This window comes from Drosophila persimilis, unplaced genomic scaffold (assembly GCF_003286085.1).
Source record: "Drosophila persimilis strain 14011-0111.01,24,50 unplaced genomic scaffold, DperRS2 tig00000780-arrow-arrow-pilon, whole genome shotgun sequence".
Taxonomy (NCBI): Eukaryota; Metazoa; Arthropoda; class Insecta; order Diptera; family Drosophilidae; genus Drosophila; species Drosophila persimilis.
This window is the reverse complement of record NW_020825353.1, coordinates 899,601-915,157: the sequence shown is the minus strand read 5'-3', so window position 1 is coordinate 915,157 and position 15,557 is coordinate 899,601. Positions and strand designations below refer to the sequence as shown.

The window sequence follows — 15,557 nt, the reverse complement described above, 5'->3', positions numbered from 1 at the left end:
GGACGAAGCCGAAGGCAGTTCCAAGAGATAAAAAATGAGAAAGTTGTGAGGTTACCAGGGAATTGAGAAATTAGGGGAATGTCGAGGAGTTTGCAGATGATGTTGGAAATGTTTTTGGTTTTGGAAACGGGACCCACATGGTGGAGGAAATACACGAAGAGTCTTGTACATTTAGGGAGAGAAATGAACGAATGAGTTTAAGAAGCATTAGAAGGAAGCCAAGTTACTTGAAGGATATGCAAAGGATAACTGAGAGCTATCTCCCTCAATCTATTTTCCAATGAAAAGTCTAAGGAACGCACTCATCTGGGTCACCTGACGGTCACACACTCAGCCGCCATCTCATTTTCCAGTTGACTGAAGCCCTTTGATTCCTGCACATCACCTGACAATTTGTTGACTCAACTAATCTCCATTCATCGCCTCGCTTTCGCCTCCGTTGCAGGTTTGCCCAGCATGGGGAGACGCCACAAACAACACTGCCACCATCCCATGCGGGGCTCGGCGTGGCAGCTGCAACTGCTGCTGCCCGCGGTGCTGCTGCCGCTGCTCCTGTTGGCCACTCTCGGTCTTGCGTGCCGCGTCTCGGAGTTCTCCTGCAAGGGCAGCGGGAACAGTGGCAACATTTGCGTTCCTCTGGACAAATACTGCGATGGACGCAGCGACTGTGCCGATGGCAGCGACGAGCCCAAACATTGTTCGGGTGAGTAAATCATGACAGCTGGGGCCCTATCGAGAAGGCTCTGTCTACATAAAACCATATATATATATACCTCCTCTCTCTCTCTCTCTCTCTCTCTCTGTGCACGATGACAGTGTGCAATCGTACATATTACGGGGATATTGGACGCACCTATGCCATAAAAGTGCCAACGCCACAGTGGAATAAATTGCCGTTCCTCTGTCACTTGACATTCACAGCATCCGGTCATGATCAAGGCGACATCGTTCAGGTGAGTAAGGGGACGCAGTAGCGCGTGGAGGGGGGTGGGGTGGGGGGGGGGATGGAGTGGGGGCTCGGTACACTGTTCGGAGTGTTTGCCGGGGTTTTCTGTTGTATCCGTTGTCCGGTGTCTGCGCTGTCCGTTGGCCCGTTGTTGGCTTTAGTGCGCCCGTAGGCCAAAGATTAGCCGTGCGTCAGCGACATAAAAGTGCACTGCACACACACACACACACACACACACATAGCCATGCACTTGGCCAGGGGGCGGGGGAAAGAAGAGGCGAGGCGGAAGAGGACACTCTAACAGGAACAAACACACGCCGACACACACACAGACAGTCAGACAGAACCACTGGAAGGTATTGTCAGTCAGCGCCACGCACAAGTGCCCCACCGTGAAATATTTCGAGACATAGTATCCTCCCGCAACCAAAGGCACAGTCGTACATATCGGATAAGAGCCTGCCTGTGTGTGTGTGCCTGCCTGCAATCCTGTACAAGCATGTATGTATATGCAGTTGCATTGACACAAGTTTTCAGATTTAAAGAATTTAATTTATACACGAAATTGGTGGAAAAAGAGACACAAATCCCCTGTTTATTTCAGAGATTAGAAAATCTTTCTAGTTACCAGTACTTCTTTGTTTTTGTGTATCTGAACCCCAATTTTGCTTCGAGAATTATCATTCCTTTAATCCCCAAAACATAAGAAAAACATAAACTTTTATCTTGACGTACGGAAAATACAGAAAATCCGTCTATCCCCGAATGATTTCCAGCCCCATCTGCGAGAAGTGCTATTCAGAAATCATATTCCCCTTCTCTGTTACGGAGTGCAGCCCATTCAAGTCTGTGCTCCGATTGTCGCCCCGATGGCATATCTCCTGACATTTTTGGGGTTTCTGGGCATTCTGTGCGTGCTTCATTAGGACTCCCCCGAATGCAGTGGGGGCCGCCCCCCCCCCTCCCGCTCTTTAAGTCGAGTAGCAGCTCTTTTAAAGAGCCTTTGGGGACCATGGCGGGATAGGAAATCCAGCAAAACGAGCAGCGAGCAGAGAAGAGAGAAAAGAGCACGGCAAGGACTAACGTTGACAATGAAATTAGACACGCTTCAAAACATTTTTGGCGAGCTGTCAGAAAAACGTCAATTTCAATTTCGAGAATAATTGATTTCCCAAGCAATTTGCGTAAACATCGCAATGAGCAGCGCTCCTCAGAGCGAGGGATGGAATGGTACAGGGACTGGTGCTGGGACTGGGACTGGGGCTGGGACTGCGAAGGGGATCGCCCTTTAGCTCTAGCTCCACATGCAAGACCCTCCAGGAAGTTGTAATCGTAGCAAAAACAGTTACCCATCCACTCCCCAATTCGTCGCACATACCCCTACATACATACTTATCTTTCCATAAGTAGACGAAATGCTATACGGATATGCGAGTGTGTATGCAAAAAGTGTTCCTTCTTCGGCTTTGCACCTTGCACAAATCTGTCATGCATAAGTTATAACTTTTTATTTTGTGTTTCCGCATTTGTAGACCACATTTTTTGAACCTTAACCCCGTTCCCCCGTCCACGTTTCTCCTCATCCCCGTGGCATATAAATCATGTGGTTGGCTTTCACTTGGCTTCCCTTTCCTGTTCTTCCCTCGCTCTCGCCAGGACTCTGCCGTGCTGCCATTTTCCTGCTTCTCACCCTGGGTGCGTCTGTGTGGGAAATTGCTTGAAATAATAATGTTAGACATTGGCAAGGACGTGGACGAGGACGAGGACGAGGACGAGATGTGGGCGGACAGCGCTGGTTGCTGTTGCTCCTGTCTGTTTGTACATATTGATTGATGATTGTCAGAGCCCAGAGAGAGCCCATCCCAGTCCCCGGTGCCCGCTCCCCGGTCCCCACCCAACCCAATGGCGAAGTTTAAATTGCCTGGGACGTTGCCATTTACCCATGGGCTAATTTTTAATGGAAATACTGAAATACTCGTAACTTAACCCAAACTCTGCAATTTGTTTGCTTTAATCAAATAGCCCTCATTCTTCCAACTTTTTTCACGCTCTTTAATGGCCCGAGCATGAATATACACACACACGCACACACATATACATTTACACATACACAAAAAACACCAGCCAGAATAAAGAACCCGATATCTCTAGGCATGAATCAATGGAGTTTTTTTTTTTGTACTATAAATAATTTCGGCGTGGAATATATTTTTTCGCAGTAAATTCAAAATATGTATTTGCAAAAAAATTTTTTATCAGCGCTCAGTAAGGGAATATTTGTTTTTATTATGGCAATTAGGTTGAATTTGATATGGAGTTTGTGCGAATATCTTCAATAGACGACTTTTTGAAGTGTTTTCCCGATATTATTTGTCAATTCCTAAGTGTTTTATTGTGTCGGAATATTCGAAATAAAAAGCACGGAAGTGAAAAGGGTTGACACGACTTCACATTCAAATAAACACTTTTGCTGGTGATGAAAACTTTCAACAAGGTTTCTCGCACTGTCAGGTCACAAATCAGAAAATTCTGTTGGCCATGAAATATGGGGGGGGGGGGGGAGACTCCACAAAAAAGCACACAGCACAGCAAATAACAGCACACATAAATTACTTGGCTTCATTTGCCCAAGGGTCCAGAGCAAGCCAAACTTGAAATGAAAAAGTTTTCCCCCGAATTTCGCACTGTGTCCAGTGCAGCTTTTAATGAAGCCACAAATGCCATGCCAGAGTCCCCCGCACTTTCATTCAGGTCCTGTCACTTTTCCTTTGTTTAATATTAGAAATTGGATGGGATCTCTGCTCTCCTTTCGGCTTCGTAGAGAGGTGTTGGAATGAAATCTGATGCTGCTGCTGCAACCCTTTATTGGAGTTTTCTTTTCAATTTTCAGCACACACATAAATACCAACATTTATTTGCATATTTTATTGGGGGAGAAGTACAAGTGTTTTCCCACATATGTATGTACATGCGAGTACATAATGTACAGACGAATACATATTGCATATAAGATTAGACACTTGACTTTCAGCCACGCAACATCCCGCTCCGACCTTGACTTGACTCCTGGCGGCATCCCAGGCATTCTCTGGGAAACTGCGTGTGTGTATGCCTGTGTGTGTGTGTGTGCCCAGGAATTTTCCTTCTTTTTTTATGGCCAATCAAATATGCAAACAGTGGGCGGATGCGGACCAAGCACAATGAGGCGTGGTCCCTTACATTTTTTTCGCAAATGGAATTTCATTTGCATAACTTTAAGCAAATATAAAATATAGTTTTAATACCCTGGAATGTTGCGGATGAGCAGAGGTGTATAAAGGATTCTCGGCCTAAAATAATGCAATATATTTACACAATTTAATGTCTCTCATGAATCTCCTATTAAGTCATAAAAATCAAACATATGTAATAGGGTACCCTTTAGTCGCCACTCTATTAATGTTTGTACATATTTATATGCACGTAACATTTTTTTGACCACATATTCCGTTTTGGCAGATCATCTTTGATGGCTTTACGGTGGGACGCTTCGACGAAGGCATGGTCGATACGGATGTGGATGGCTATGAAACGAATCTAAGTCCCACGGGCGAGCTGCCCGGCTGCCCCGAGGGCTTCATGCAGGTAAGAGAGCCAGCCAAAAAAATTTAATTTATTAAAATGTATATTGCGTAATCATAAAAATAGTTTCGCCGAGCAACTCCCGTGGGACGATTTGCACTCCATATCTCTGTGCTATAATTTTATGCCCCAGCCGAATGAGGGGAGCTGTGCGGGGAGCTGTGAGGGGTCCTGGTCCTGTACTTTGGTCCCTGCCATGATTGGCAGCTTTCGTCGTCGTTGGTCTTTCGTTGTCGTCTCGGCTTGTCGTTCGATTCAATCAATGTCCGAGCAATTCTGTAATTTTCTGTTTGGTCCTCCGTTGACAAATACCACATTAGCCCGGCAAATTGAATTGAATTGTACGCCTGTGTGTGTGTGTGTGTGTGTCATGTCGATCCTGGGGATTGGAAGCTTGAGTGCTGCTCGTGTTGCTGGGTGCTCATATCAATTTGCCCTGCCCTGCCCTGCCCTGCCCTGCTCCGCCCCGCCCATTCCTGTCCTGCCCTATCGTCACTGGGACAAAAAGGAAAACTATTTAACATGTACTCGTAGTACCAACATGTATAACAACATACTATAGTACGAATATAGTGTGTAGTGAGTAGTGTGTGGTGTGCATGTGTCGTGTGTGTATATATTTTTATCGCAAACTTTGCGGCTCCATTTGGGTAGGGTCTGGGATCTCCTTATCGTCGTAATGCCAACACTAAAATCCTGGCTAAATAGAATGTACAAAAAAGCCCACTAAATCCCTGTAATTGACTTGTGCAATATGTTCCCTCCCCCACTCTCTTTTTATAGCTGTATCTGTATCTGTAGCTGTAGCTGTAGCTGTATCTGCATCTGTATCTTTATCTGTGCTGGTTTTTGGGGTTGACTGGCATTGGATAAATTGCTTTTGATACACTTCTTGCACTTCCCTTACTGCCCAATGCTCCCTGTTTTCATTTGAAGCTTAAATAAAATGTTTGTACAAAGTGTTGACACTCAAATGTATCTGTTTTGGGCTTTGAATCATTTCTAAATAAGCTCGTATTCAGAATTGAAAATGATATCCCGAAGTGTGCTGCATTTATCTTTTAATGAATTTAAATCATTTCTGCCTAGATTCTATGTTACTTTGTTGTTTCTTCATTCGGTAAAGAGTTTGCCTATATTATTTATAGATTCTCTTTTTCTCCATCAACCTGTACAGGCCTCTCCGATTGCTAAAAGTCGGGATTTTCATTGGTTTCATTTCCCTTCGCTAACTAGTTAGCTCTCTCTCTCTGCTGGAAAACCATAAACCTCTATTAGTTTAGCTCTGTAGGCTGTAGGCTCTGTGTCAGGCGGGGATGGGATGCCTGATGCCTGATGCCACGTCCCTGCCCCACCGGCTGCTGGCTCTTTGTGCAACAATAAATTTTAACAAGCGTGGGGCGTGCGCTGACATTTTGCGGTGCTCGTCCCCAAAAACTACTCCGCTCCGATCCTCTCCTCTACACGTCCTGTACTGTCCTGTTGAGGTTTCATTTGGCGCTTGACATGTGTACAGGCTGCAGCACCAGCAGCAGTGTCACAGTTTTCGGGGTATCCATGGACAGGGGAGAGGGCGAGGCAGAGGGAGAGGGAGAGGGACACCCCCTCTAGTCCTTCCGAGAGTTGCATGTTTCCACCGAAAACCCAATTCTTTGTCATTGTTGTTTTGTTCTGTCTTTCGTTTCAGTTTTAAAATGCAGTTAAATATTTTCAATTTTTTTGTGCCGCTGCCCGGCAGCGTTGCCCCTCCTGCCATGTCCCTGTTCATTGTAGTCGTTGCAGTTCTACTACGAGTAGTAGTGTAGTATATGGACCCGTAACTAACCGCAGGTTTGTGTTGTATCCGGGTCTTTTTACACATTTCCCTATCCCCTCCATCGAAGCTGGGTGTGCCTCGCTTTACTTTTTATTTTCAAAACGTTTTTTCAGTAAGGGCAATTTTAACTGCTGACGCGGTTTTTGTGGCACCGCCCTCCGATCCCTCGAACTTGTATAAATAATGCGTGTCATGGCCTGGCCACATAAATTCTTGACCGAAACGGAAAATTTATATCCGCTGCCGTTCGTTCCTCTATATATGTACATATATATATATCGTATATCGTATATATACGGGTGTGATTTGGTCAGGCCAGGCCAGGTCAGTTCAGTTCCAGGAATCCGGAGCCCGCAGCCCGGGGCCCGGAACCCCAACTTAAGAGCTAGCCTGAAGTTTCAGTTTAATCATTTATTCAATTTAGTTGGACATTCTGTCTCATGCATTTTGTAGCAGGCCAAAAAGGGATACAGGGACTGTGCTGCCGCTGCTGCTGTCCTTATCTTGACCTTTTCTGAATTATTTTTAATAATTTAGCAAACAATCTTTAGGCCAGGCGTCGCTGTGCGCTGCTCACAGTAAATAAGTACATGTGGTGTTCGCTTTGCAGGGTATTAGATGACCCAAACCCCCCCGTTGACATCGATTTAAAACTCTCCCTGGCCGCCCCTTCTTTATTTGCTAATATTGCTAATCATAAATAATAAAGTTTATGCATAAACGTATTAGCCTAAATCAACAACAGCCCCCAAGGAGGGGGGATTTGGGCAGCAGCAGCTCTTCTTGCTGTGTGTCCTTGCGAGAGCAGCTTGAGCAAATGACTCAATATTTGACAATCATAACACTCGCTTAGACCTGCTCCTCCTCCACAATTCCTCCTCCTGCAGAGAGCCATCCTCGTCCTGGCCATGAGACAACAACAGCCCAAGGACTGGAAGCAGCTTGGACATGCTCAAGTTTGTCGATAGTTTTTATTGGGATATACATATATATACACAGACGATATACATGTGCAGCCAAGTATGTACATCCAGAAGTTTGCCTTGGATAAGCTCATAACTCAACTCGAGGTCTTCTCCGTTCAACTTTTGTGGGAAAATTTACGATTTTTGTCAAGGAAAATGTCTCCAAAGGTTAGAATACTTTTTTTATTTATTTATTCATTTCTAGCGATTTATGTGGATCGGAACGGCATTTGTATTGCAAATTAAAAGCCTCCCATGGTTTCATAATTTATTTGTAATATGCCAAATGCTTTAAACTCCAATAAATCTATTGTGGACGACAGTGGGACACTGGGACAGTGGGACCTGCAGATAATGCGCTTAAATTGTTTCACAATTAAGTGGAAATACATACACTCGTACTATCACAGAAGGGTCTGAGCAGGGAATGGCTTCCCTTTCTGTGACAAGCGGCAGCTTTTGTCCATTGTTGGCAGATTATGAAGCGAGAAGAGGATCCAGCGGATGCCAGGACACATCAGCGCAATGCCGATAAAACTTTTATCGCTCACTGCGTGTATGTGTCTGTGTGTGTGTGTGTGCGTGTGCGTGTGCGCGTGTATGTTTCTGCTCTGAGCCCCGAACAATGCAACGCAGGGCGTGGCCGAAATGGATCAGAATTAACATTGAGTTGCACTCAATACTTAATGCTTTCGACACAATGCTGCTGGAAGTGCACAACTCAGCTTAACAGCACAAAGCGAGGCATATCTTGTTCTTTTCTTTAAATTTTGCAATTAAAATATTAATATTCTCGCTTAGACTTAAACAAAATAATATGACAAGAGCGCAAATTGCAAAAAATCGTAATTCTTGTCATTAATATTTGATTTAAATATATATCATATTTAAATTAGGTATTTTCTGAATAATATTTTTGTTAAGTGTTGTATATTTAAATGAAATTGAATTGAATGTGAATTCTATTTAATTTCAATACTTTTTTTATATAAAAACGAAATATATAATTAAAGTATAATTTTCTGCAATATCGTATATTCAGTGTACACCAATCTCTTAAATTATTCCACTCCTTGTCACATTTTAGCCTACATAAAATACGCCTGCTTAAGCAGGGCAAAACTCTTTCGACTTTTAAGTGCAACCAAGAAACAATAAACAAACAAGCTGAACTTTCAATTACCTTTGTGTAAGACCCCTGGCCAGACAAATGTGACTATTCCGACTGACATGTGAGCAAATGTTTGGGCAAAAAGTCGGACCATTATTAGCCTTGGCCCTAATCAAGGAAAATTGCTTTAAGATTTAACCCCAAAGGCGGCAAGCAGGCCGAAAAATAGCTGCATGGCTACAATAATAATTCAATCAATTTAAAACCAACACAAAACGAGGCAGAAAAAGCAAAAAAGGCAGAGAAGATAGGGAAAATACCCAGAGATAGATGGAAAATGGTAAAAGAGAGGGGACCCCCGCATACACACACACACATACATACATACACACACAGATAAAGACGAAAGTCCAATAATTCGTTATGAAGTCGATGCTAATAACGCTCCAATGCACACAATGGACATGATGACGATGATGAAGAGGACCAAGGATTGGGAGAGGCAGACGACTAGGAGCAGGACCTCGGACCCCGGACAACGGACAACGGACACCGGACTCACTCGAACTCGGCCAGAGTTTGCAATGAATTTACACAAAATCGAAATCAGAAAATTACCATTATGCCAGGCAGCCGAGCCTGCTTGTGGTCCTGCCACAGCAGCCCCAAAGCCCCGCCCTATCCCCCCATTATCCTGCAACCATTTATCCTACAGAAAGATGGAAAGGGATGGCCAAGGGACGACTGGCTCTGGTCATTCAATATGACAGTCATGGCCCGGACTCTCTATCTATCTCTATCTATCTATCTCTTTCTCTCTCTCTCTCTCTCTGTCTCGCTTTCTCTCTGCAACTGCAACTCTAACCAGCTACAAATATTGGCCAGACGTCGATTGGCGACTTTGCAATTACAGCAAAAATTGTTGTTTGAGTCCGGGGCCGGCCGCAGGACATGTCCTGCATAAGGGTCTCGGGGCCAGCGCTATAGACACGGACGACATAGGCACTGCACAGGACATCACGGTCGGACCATGGTTCAGTTCAAATAACCCATTAACTAAAAACTTAATCAATTGGAACCTCAGTGTAAATGAGCTGCCATTCCCATTCTCGACACTGCCGCCGCCGCCCATCATTGCTCGATGCTGTCTGCTGGCTGGCCACCGACCTAGGCCACAGGCAAAGAGAAAAAGAGAAACAGAGGAAAATCGGAGAAAAAAAATTGTCCACCCCTCGCACTAGTACTGGTCCTTGCCATGCCATGCTGGTATTAGCCATATTAATGCTGCCTATGCGAGGCTCAATAAATGTCAGTGGCCCCATGGGCGGAACGAATCGTTTGTACCTCCTCCGATAAAAGGGTAGAAGATTTTCCTCTGAGGGGTATGCTGTAGCACGGATTTGGTTTGGTGCTCATTAAATGAATCCTTGAATGAATATAGAATGTATTACTTTGCTGAACGAATGATTGAGAGAATATATAATGACTCCTCAAGGAGATCTGTGTGCCAAATGAATCACAGGATGACTCCATGAATGCATCTGAAAGAATGATTGAGATTCTGTCAGATTCCAGGGCACTGCCATACTCCATCACTTTTGATTCCCTTCCAACTGCTCGGCTGCTCGGCTGCTCTTTTTGTGGGCCGCCTCCACTCGGAGCATTAATAATTTATCCGCTCTACCGTTTGCCTGGCTTTAGGCGCCCTTTTTTTTGGTCGCAATGTAAATACATTTATGGGCTTGGTTTGGTGTTCAGCCAGGACTGGCTGGAGTTGGAGCTGGTGTCCTCTGCTATTCACTGGGCAGTGTTGTTGCAGCTGGCTGCTGGTCGCACACCTTCGACAATTGCCAACAGTTTTTCGCATACAAAAAATGGCAGAGATGGCCCAGAAATATATGGCGCACATAGTTCCAGTTCTTTATACCGTTGCCGGTGCCAACTGCATTCGAGGAAAGGAAAACAATCAAACATTGAGAGCGCAAAAAATTACACAACACTCCAGCCATATTCGTAATCCATTAGTCCCTGCCAGATGGTCGGCAGGGGCATCCCGCTGTTACGCTGTTTCGCTATTACGCCGTTCCGTGTGTTTATTAATTTTGTATGCGCTTTTCACTCATGCCAATAAAATCAATAAAGGCACAGGACACAAGGCACGGGGCACGGGGCACGGGGCACAGGGCACATGGCATATCCAACTATAACTTAACCCAATTTCCGCGTAATGTTACACGGCCCTGGGAGGAGACTGGAGTGGGCTTTAAATGTTGCGTCAGAGCAACATTTTGCGGAGCCGTGCAAATTGCTTTTAACCTTCCTGTTTGCGTCGTTGCTGTGCTGTGTCACCAGCAACGCGGTGAAACAAACTTGATTTTTAATTAATTAAATTTTTATTTATTTACTCGGCAGCTCAGCGAATTGGGACGCCCGTTCACCGGGGGCTCGTGGTGCGGCAAGGCCACAGGACCGCAATTGTATTTCAGCGAAACATCAACGGTAACGGCATCTGTGAAGGTGAGTAAAAGTCCTCCAGTAATGCATTGCCGAGAGTCCATGAGAATCATACTATCTTTAATAAAAATGTATCCATAGAAACGTGTAAAGAAGATTAACAGATCTCCCAGCACTCCCTTCAAGAACCCCTTCATCTTGAATTTCTTCAGCCAGAGTAGGGCCTTCTCTTCAACCAAGAGCTTACGTGTCCTTTCTGGCAATTTTTTCATTTTTTTTTCCAATTTAAAATTGAACAACTTTTGCAGCACGCACACACGGCGTATGCGTAATGTTGACTTGAGGCAGGCAACAGTCGACGGCAGCGCGGCTGCCATTGCCACTTTTTGATTAATTTTTAAATAAACGCACGGCCATAAAAGTTGGCAAATGGACAAGGGAATATAAGTATAAAGGACATGTCCATGGGCATATCAGGACGAGATTCTTGTTTCAGTTGCCGTCGAGTTGCCACGCATAAATTATGAAAATTAATAAAAATGGATTCTTTGCGACAGAGAGAACTGGGTTGGTTTGGTCTCTGCCTCTGTCTCTGCTTCCTCCAGACACTTTTCTGCAACGTGTTGATGAGCCGTTGACATGGAAATGTGGAAAAGTGGAACTGCAAGAATGGCAGATTGCATAATTAAAGGAAAATTGCGCGTGGAGATGGCAATTCTTTCGCGCATTAAGCAGCAGCGAAACTTCCAGCACTTCGACGACAAAGAATATTGCGTATTTCCACTCAGATTGCACTTTTCGGGGATCTCAATCTCAATAAATTTTCAAATCGCATTCAGTTCTTACTATTTCCTCGTTTTTTCCATCCTTCTTTTTAGGTATTTCATCCGCCACGCAATATACGAGATGAGAAGCCTTTTGAGTTCAGCATAAGATATAAATTTATCAGCCAGTCGGATGCAGTTGTAAGGTAAGTTCCCCTTCCAGCCCCATTGCCCCAAACTCCCAGCTCCGCGATGAACTGACAAACTGCCAGAGGGTTTAGAGCAGCATTTCGGGAGAGGGACACTTGAACAGTTTTCAATAGATATTCCACCTGCTGGGAGGCACTCTTCGGTCCCACCTCGCAATTGCAATGCCACCAGAGTGCCTTTGGCTTCTCTCATCTCCCATTTGCTGTTATTTCTATTTCTAGTTCACCTCTAAGGCTGCTTAGAACTGCTTAGAAATCCTTCGATCTGAGAGAACAATGCCATTTGGTCGTCGCCCAGGGGATGGGCGGAAGGTGAAGGCGCGGCCCTCTGTGCCTGCATAAAACATGAGCTTTGTACTGACTCGGTTCAATAGATTTTCATCCTCACCTCACCTAACATGTACGCGTACTTGTTGTCCTTGTTGTACTTGTTGTACTTGTTGTAGGGCAATCCATTTGTGCCCCGTGCCCTGTGCCCTGTGCCTAGGCATGTGTCAAATTTGTATCCCTCTCTCTCTATAGTACCTTCCTTTTGAATGTGTCGCGTTTTTTGTTCAGCAAGAAAGCGAGTGAATGAGAGGTACTACAATAAATAGAAATTGAAATGTATTTTACGCTTGAATGAGCTCCACACAATTTTCATTGGAAAGAGAGAGACCGAGCAAAATACCGAATAGAATCGCCGAACTGTCCGATCGTGGTGGTGCGCTGTCCGCTGTCCGGAGTCCAGAGTCCGAATCCTGTGCACACCATTAGCAAACTAAACAATGGGTAGAGGAGGGTGGACCCCAGGTCTGTGCTGCCTGCCGGTAGCACATTTTATGCAAATTTTCCCGCTCTTTGTGTTGTGCCACTGGCCCTGGCCCCAGACTTAAATACCATTCAGAATGTACTGCCACGTACACAGCGAACAGAAACCGTAACTAAATGAAAATTCTATTCGTACAGCACTTACTGACCCTTTTGGCCGGGCCCCTCTCTTTTTCTCTCTCTCTCCCTCTCTTCTAGATACGGTCTGCCCGATAAGCCGCTCGAACTGGGCCGTGTCACACCTGGCACCTATTGTACGAGGCAATTCGATGAATGCTATCGTAACAAGTGTCGCCTGCAAAGTCCAAATTATCCTGGTATGTATCCGAGGAATGTTACCTGCTACTGGACCATACGACAGAAAGAAGTTCCCACCAGCAAACATGCCATGATTGCCGTTAGCCAGGAGAATCAGCACAAGGCCTTAGTGAAGCGGTAAGTAGAAGGCAGGATTGCAGGACGGGGCATATGACGGGATGATGGGTATAGGTATGGGGCATGACTACCGAAAATTCTATGCCACCTGCATTGGAGAGCATTAAATAAGCATTACCATTCTGTCCCGTCCAGTCCCGTACCTGTCTCCGCATCCCCTCCCTTTCAATGGATGTGTGTGTGTCTGGGATATTGGGATATGGGGATATGGGGATCTGTGGGTTGCATCTGCATCTGCATCTACATCTGCATTTGTATGACAAATTTCAATTTGGCAAATTGCTAAGCGAAGTTCGAGTTTGCAGTTTGTTAACTGCACGACAACTGCAAAATGAAACTGTTTCATGTCCGAGAATGTTAAGCATTCTGTGCGAAAAGTTTTGTATATTCCAATTAAATGCAGCAAAACACACACACACACACACACAGACACAGAAGGCAGAATGCATTCCGTATGCACATATAGAGAGGGATCTCTGACTAACTGAATGACTGACTGTCTGACTGACTGTCTGACTAAACATTCAATGTAATTTGTATGCAAAAACGTATTAAAAGGAAACATGTGAAGTTTTTTATTGGATTGATGGGATTAGGTGAATTTTTTTTTGATATTAGCTTCCATTTATTTCACATTCCAATTTATGAAAGGAGAGCCGGCTCCCACGCCCCTTCCCATATTTATAAGCTCTGACAGGCCATTAAGTCATATATGTATGCGAATATATCTATATACAATCCTTTTCGATTTCGGTGCAATGGAATTGTTTTCATTGAATTTGCGAATTGATTGCTTACCCATTTGCGATTGTTTCTTTTCTGTTTCGTATGGTTAACCTTTCCACTCTGTCCTCTCTCGTACACAGGTCAATTGCCAGCTTCAATAAGACCTCACGCTCCATACGCGCCTGGTCGGACTGCACGGGCGAACGTGATCATCTCATCTTCTATGACGGCAGCTCCACCAACGATCCCGTGCTGGCCAAATACTGCGGCGGCGATTGGTTGCCACGCGTCGTGTCACGGTAAGTCCCAAGAAAGGCGCCTTTTCAAAAGTTTTTTACCCCATTGCATGGGTTACTTTTGTGCCATGAGAACCCTAGAGAAAGAAAAAGAGAAAGAAAACGCAAAAGAGAGCGAGAGGGATGAAGAAGAAGAAAGAGTGAGACAGACAGAGGACATTTATTTAACGCCATTTCTCCCTTTTATGAAAAAGTTAAATATGAGCACAGCAAAGCTCATAATACATTTACAAGAAAAGATAGACAGACATTTTTAATGAGCATGTGTGTGTGTGTGTGTGTGTTCATGTCTGTGTATGGCTGTGTGTGTGTGTGTCCCACAGTGATGAGAAAACAGCTACTTGGTAGGTGCTGTGATTCCTGTGAATGTCCCTGTACAAAAAAACGTGATGCTCGGCCGCGAAGAAATATTGAAATACTGTGATCCGACACCGTATCTTATGATAGAAGCCCTTGAGATTCCCTGCCAAATAAACTTCGAAGATGCCAAAATTACGAGCATCGTATCGTGAATGGTTGGCTGGACTCTTCTCCTACAAATGTATAGCCCCGAACTGCCAAATAACTGGCAAGCTTTGAAGACCAATCAAAGTCACTGGAGGCCTGATCTATGAGTTCGAGCATATCCCCCAGCCAGAGTGATTTCTCAATCACAGTGATTGAGAGCCTTTTTCCGCATCACTGGTGTAAGTGAGTGAAAGAGCCCCAGTCCCATTCCCATTCCCAGTCCCATTCCTACTTCCATTCCCAGTTCCAGTTCCAGTCCCAGTGTGAAGACCGCAGTCGAGTAGTGCACTGCACTGCAGTTTTGGCCTGGGGCGCATGTGTTCCAATTCAGTTACACATAGATACAAAGACACACTAACACACACATAGGCACAGCTTTAATCTATGTGTGTGTGTGTGGGCCTTACAATTGTGCGCAATGCATTGCAATGCTTAAGCAAAAACCGGAAATTGGGTTGGCTCTGCAGACAGTGCCAGACAGACAGACAGACAGACAAACCATCGGACGAACAGACAGACAGACTGAGAGACATAGAGACGAAAAGTGAAAAACAGATACGAGATACCAGATTCAAGATACACTCACACACACACACACACACACACAAACACACACACACATTGAAATAAATAGATTTATGTTGCCGTTTGGTTGGAACTTTGGTTCTGTTCTGCTGCCATTTCTATTGAAAACATTTTGATGCATATGATTTATGCAATGGCAAAATTTTGCTCATTAGTTGCCAAGTTTCGCCAGCATTTACTCGCACGTTCGTACACATAGAGATCGTCAACCATAAATCCTTAAAGACAAGCGACTCTCACAAGCAATTCGCAAGTTTTCCCAACTCCCAAACACACACACACTGGAACAGTGGTACTGCGGCTCTGCGGCTC

The 15,557-nt window shown here is 44.7% G+C and overlaps 1 protein-coding gene across 1 annotated transcript in view; it reads left to right on the top strand.

Annotated features, from left to right (window-relative positions):
- The window catches only part of LOC6602372, a 59,303-nt gene that overhangs the window by 16,800 nt on the left and 26,946 nt on the right, over positions 1-15,557 (top strand). Inside the window, exons 2-8 of the mRNA XM_002027367.2 lie at positions 446-703; positions 817-953; positions 4,445-4,570; positions 10,872-10,976; positions 11,792-11,883; positions 12,895-13,131; positions 13,998-14,156. Of these exons, the coding sequence (XP_002027403.1) occupies positions 457-703; positions 817-953; positions 4,445-4,570; positions 10,872-10,976; positions 11,792-11,883; positions 12,895-13,131; positions 13,998-14,156 (1,103 nt within the window). The 5' untranslated portion in view covers positions 446-456. The remainder of the gene's footprint in view (positions 1-445; positions 704-816; positions 954-4,444; positions 4,571-10,871; positions 10,977-11,791; positions 11,884-12,894; positions 13,132-13,997; positions 14,157-15,557) is intronic.